General features: G+C 36.8%; 1 protein-coding gene across 1 annotated transcript in view; it reads right to left on the bottom strand.

Annotated features, from left to right (window-relative positions):
• The window catches only part of LOC106878801 (high affinity cGMP-specific 3',5'-cyclic phosphodiesterase 9A), a 63,588-nt gene that overhangs the window by 19,920 nt on the left and 37,754 nt on the right, over positions 1-5,914 (bottom strand). The window contains exons 4-6 of the mRNA XM_052975039.1: positions 4,883-4,938; positions 3,511-3,565; positions 691-836 (exon numbers count right to left, since the gene is read on the bottom strand). Coding sequence (XP_052830999.1) covers positions 691-836; positions 3,511-3,565; positions 4,883-4,938 — 257 coding nt within the window. The remainder of the gene's footprint in view (positions 1-690; positions 837-3,510; positions 3,566-4,882; positions 4,939-5,914) is intronic.

Raw genomic sequence — 5,914 nt, 5'->3', positions numbered from 1 at the left:
AATAAGTTACAGGTGCATTTTTAGGTTTCTGCCAACCAACCAATTGAATGATTTTACCAAGATCTGGAGTACAGGAAGTACCTGTTCAGATGAATAATTTTTAGTGGGTGTAGCTTGCACTGCACTACCCCCCACTTATTAGCCCAAGAAGACTTTCACCAGTGTGACAAGAGAATTGACAAAACCAGGAACTTCCAAGGCCTCAGGTTTTATTTCGGAGATTTCCTTCTCCTAGGTAGATTACCAACCAAGGTTAAAGAGCTTCTACCTGCCCATGAGGTAAGCCGTCCAATTCCAGACACCTAGCCGACACTCAGACACTCTATTCGGTGACCGATGCGGTAACCGATGGTCGTTGACTGTTCAGGAGTTCATCCGCCCATCGACAGGTCTTATTTTCGTCCTGCAGGGGAGCCCAACAATACCCTCCTCGCCAAGCATGCCTGGTGGTGTTGCCAGTTTAGTCGCCGACGACCCGACCATGCGACAGGTTGTACTGGATTACATGATACCAGTAGCACTGAAGAGCGACCTGACATATATATATATATATATATATATATATATATACATACTATAGCTGTGGACATGCAAAATCATAGCTCGTTTGTCTATGATAATAAGATCTACCGGATCAGTCTTCTTAGGCACAAAGGATACACCTCCACCATAACCATGACCATCACATACACCAATTAGAGCACAACAATCTTTGCAAACACAACCACATTAAAACACAAAAAATAAACTGACAGATATTCTTACTCTCAAGTCGCTTTTCAATTGAGGAGATTCTGTTATGCACTTCCTGTCGGAATTCTTCCACTTTAAATACACTGTAGGGAAAAGAATAAGAAAAGTGAGTATAGCAAGGTTATATATATGAGTTAAGTTAGAGGTTATAACAACCGTCTAAGGGATACGTGTATCCAATGAATCAACTGGTGTGTTAGCAATATTTAATCATGAGCATTGGAATTAATACTCATAAATGATTGGTAATGACTAGAATAAACAGAAGTATATCAATATTCAAGGAAAGAAGAAAATGGAGATAAAATTGATGAAAAACAATTGATTTACATCAATTATCATTTAATTAATTACAAAAAGAGAGAATCTCAACTTACAGCTGTTTCTGTTAACGAGATTCCGAGGCTTAACCACCACAATAATAATAATAATTATCATTGTAACTAATCAATTATACCAATTTAAATCGCGTAACTTCATCAGAGCGGAAAAGTAAATAAAAATAAAAGTAAAAGGAAAAAGGAGAAAGTGAGAAAAAATCAATTCATGCTACATGCTGACCCACTTCTTTTTACTTGCTTTTATTTATTTTTCCGTTCTGATGAAATTCTGCGATTCAAATTGGTATAATTAATTACTTACAATGATAATTATTATTATTATCATTATTCAGTAGTTTTATTTTTATAACGTGCTTTCACTTCACTACCGAGCGCAGCTCTGTGCGCCTTGGGTATGTGCTGTGGTTTGCTGTGGTGCTCTTATGTTTACTGTATTGAAAGTGTTTTGCGTAGAATGTGTGCAGTACCCAGTAGTGCAATTTTCTGTATGTTATATATATTTGTAAGTCCTGGTGTTTTTGTTATGTATTTGTCTGAATATTTTTTTATTATACCTAAGGCACCTACTATGATAGGAATTGTTTCTGTTTTTAGATTCCACATTCGAGTTATCTCTATTTCCAGGTCTTTGTATTTTGAAAGTTTTTCCATTTCTTTTAGAGAAACGTTGTCATCTGCTGGTATTGATACATCAATTAGAAAGCATTTTTTTCCTTCATGATCTTTGACAACTATATCTGGTCTATTTGCCTTAATTTCTCTATCTGTGTGTATTGGCATATCCCAGAGTATGGTTGCTTTCTCGTTTTCTGTGACCTTTTCTGGCGTGTATATAGGTCCCAGCTCTGTCGTGTCTGTGAATATATTCCTTTTATTATTATTATTATTATTATTATTATTATTATTATTATTATTATTATTATTATTATTATTATCATCATCATCATCATCATCATCATCATTATTATTATTATTATTATTATCATTATTACTGTTATTGTGGTGGTTAAGCCTGGGAATCGCGCTAACAGAAACAGCTGTAAGTGAAGTGAACAACATTGTACGAGTTGGCAGTGAGCTCCTCAAAAAGGACTCTCTTCCTGATGATTTCCTATACAGCCCCCAAACAGCTGGGCTCTCTTACCTCAGAGAAGACCTGAATGAAAAGCACTCAGCATCCAAAGAAAAAAGACTATGCTTAGGCATGTTGCCTGGAAGCTTGAAGAAGACAGTAGAATTGACACGAGGCATAGCCTCTCTTGGACACAAGACCACTACATCACACTTTGAGGGTTATGTGTTTGCAATCCAAGAGCAGGAGATTGCCACAAAGTATCTGGTGAACAAGAGACAGTGACGCTCTTGTAATCCCAAGGTGCAACCACATGTGTAAGCTCTGTCATGTTTTTGTGGAAGACATTAAGCATGTGATTAGCAGCTGTCCTAAAATGTCGTCTCCGTACTACCTCCCAATGCGGCACGATGTTGTCGCTAAAACCTTTTTACAATGCCATCCACAAAAAAGACAAAATAAACTTAGACAATCTCTCTGTTATGGAATATATTCATAAACATCAACTCAAGGAACGCTAGTGGAATATTCCCATCAAAAGTTCTGTCAAATGTAAACATAATAGGCCGGAAATTGTTGTTTGGGACAGAGGGGCAAAGGTATGAACCATCATGGAGGTTAGCTGTCCTGCAGATATAAATATCTCTTTGAAAATCAAAGAAAAAGAGCCTATGGACAACTGCTTCGAAACCTTCAACTTCTATATCCAGACTTTGAATTCCTATTCATACCAATAATAATTGGAACACTAGGTTTTGTTAGAAAATGCTTAAAGGAGAATCTGGATAAACTGGGATTTTCAGAAAGAGAAATCGACCGGTTAAATCGTACATTACAAGTGCAATCTGTGAGTGGAACAGTAAAAATATGAAAGACTTTTCTCAAGTTCCAAATGTGAATTTGTGTGTGTTAACTACATCCCAAAGATGGAGCCTTGTATCTTTGTTGGAAACAAGCTCCCTCCTCACTGGAAGATTTATAATTAAAAAAATAGATGAGACATACATACATATATTCATTTATACAGACTCATTTATACATACTACATATACAGCGTTATACATTTATAAGTAGACACGCATACACATACTAAAGTCTGTGTACCTCTATCCGTTTCAATAGACCAAGTATTTATTTTGTATGTTGCTTAATAAAACCCGCTGCAAGTAAAACTGAATATCATAAGTGTTATGGCCCTCAGCCTTGCATAGGATTTACCGAACGTCGTAGAAACGGCATCTTGTTTTTGAACTGATTTATAAAATAAGACCGGCATACAAAATTCATCACAATCATTTTACTGGCAAGTATTCAAAAGATGGATCACCAATACGTTAAACTTACCTATTGAACTTCTCCGCTACTTGAGAAACGATTGTATTGCAAAAATCAGAGTCACCTGTAAAGAAAAAGGAATCTGTGTCGGTAAAATAAAGCGGTAATCATGTTCTATTGACAGACATGTGTCCCTTGAGGAATACTGGTGCCTTTCAAGTCTTTTTGCCAAATAGAACAAGTTGAGGACTCAGTTTGCGCGAGTACTCGTGGATCATTTACGACGTGTTTTCTTGAGTGGGCGGCAAGACCTGCTTTGGTTCGTGCCACAAAACCATAACGATAGGTAAGGCTTTTGTTTAGAGGAGCGGCGTTTTGCAAGTGTGTCTTCATGCTTGCACGAAGTTGGTCCCGATGTTGGAGTTGAGACTTTGCTCAAATTTTTGAACTGAGTAGAAGCTGGAAGAAAAGGGAATATTGCATCGCTTCAGATTGTCTTTTAGTCTGCCTTTGAAGTGGCCTTCCAACTGACTTTCTTGCTGAGAATTGGCCAAAAAGAAGCTGTTTCGGATACACACACACACACACACACATATATATATATACATGTATACATACATATATATATATTCACACACACTCGTACGCACACAAATATATATACATATATACATACATACGTATATATACCAACATGACGAATGGATGGGTGAAAGCCTAACAACTTGTGAAGTCTTTCAGCGTCGGTAAAATACAGTTTTACTCTACTATTGGTAATCGAGTAGTACTTTCGTCTCCTTGTTTAGCCCCACCTATCTGATCCCATGTCTATGTGTGTATGAGAATATGTACATTGTTTGTATTGACCTCCAGTGCCTAAACGTAGTGTTGCCAAAACAGGCTGAAGGTCCATTTAACCGTGCCAAATCGTCTGCACCCAAACAGCCGCTCTGTTTCTTATTTCAAATTAACTACTTCAAGAGACAGACTCAGCAGTGAAAAGCAACAGAAATCGAAATAGAGAATTTAACACTTCTGTTCCCCTGTTTTTTTTTAAAACTAAATTGCAATTTAAGTTAAATTTGATATTAATGAAGGATTTATAAGAATTCTTGGGGTAATAAACAGTAACAACGTCTCTTACAGGACAGCTATCTTATGTTTGCAATTACTTTAAAGAAATGTTACTGTATGTTTTTCTCTTAGAGATTTAGAAATAATACCATTTCTATTTATTAGAATAATGTTGTCATTATTATACTGCTGCTTGGAACATGCATTAGCATGGAATTCTGATGGAAGCACGATGCCCATTGACAAGTTGGTGTAATGCAACAGCAAAAATTTAAATCAACTAATCATTGATTTTTTTTAAAAAATAGCAATAAATAAACAATCAGGTTCGTTAAATTATCAGACTTCTTGCCTTTACCACACTTACCTTGACGTGGGTCACAAGTGTTTGATAGATCTTGTATGTGCACTCGGTATGGTGTACTAAGGAAGAAATAGAAAGAGAAAAAAGAGAGAGAAATTAATGAGGCAAGAAATGTGTATCAAGGTTCTGAAGTATTCTTAAATAGATCTAAGCGCCAGAAACGGCTTATATGCTACAAAAGGATCAAACCTCACAGATGGCACAAATGTTACAGAAGTTTTAAAAGTCGCAAAAGGCTCATACTTCAGGTGCGTGGTATCCCCAGGGTTCTGAGTCAACTGTTAGACTTTTGCATCTATTGGGTTGGCAACCAAGTTCCCGCCGTTTTCTTTAATTCTGGAATTTATTGCGTTTTTAAATTTTGGAATCTATTGTTTTCGAGAATTCTATTTTTGAATCATTTTGGAATCTATATTTTTTTTTCTAATTAAATTTTGTTTATTTTCAGATTATTAAAATAGAATGTCAAATTAAGAAAAACGAGCATTTTTGACACCTCCTTTTTGATTTTAATCAAGGTTCTAAGGCCGTAAAAGCTGCTCGCGACATTTGTGCTGTGTATGGAGATGATGCCATAGCTGAAAGAACCACTCGTGACTGCTATGCCAAGTTCAAAAATGGAAAATTTGACCTCAAAGATGCACCCTGTTCTGGCCGTCCAGTTGAGTTCAATGAAGAGCGATCAAACCAACTTTTGCACGAAAATTCTTGTCAAAAGACAAGGGAACTGGCAGAGAAAACAGAATGCTCCCACAGTGCTATAGAGAAGCATGTTCACTCGATGGGAAAGGTTCAGAAGTATGGAACATAGGTTCTGCATGCTTTAAGTGACAACAACAAAAATCAACGAGCCACAATCTCTGCTTGCTTGTCACCACTCAACTCATGGACACAGGCACGTTACTGGCGATGAAAAATGGTGTTTGTACATCAATATGAAGCAGTGTAAGGAATGGCTTAGCCCCGGTAAACAAGCGACACTGCGTGTGAAACAAGATCATCCGCATAAAACGAAGTTGTGCGTATGGTGAGACT

This window comes from Octopus bimaculoides, chromosome 20, assembly GCF_001194135.2.
Source record: "Octopus bimaculoides isolate UCB-OBI-ISO-001 chromosome 20, ASM119413v2, whole genome shotgun sequence".
In the NCBI taxonomy this organism is placed as follows: domain Eukaryota; kingdom Metazoa; phylum Mollusca; class Cephalopoda; order Octopoda; family Octopodidae; genus Octopus; species Octopus bimaculoides.
This window is presented reverse-complemented; position numbering and strand designations above follow the sequence as displayed.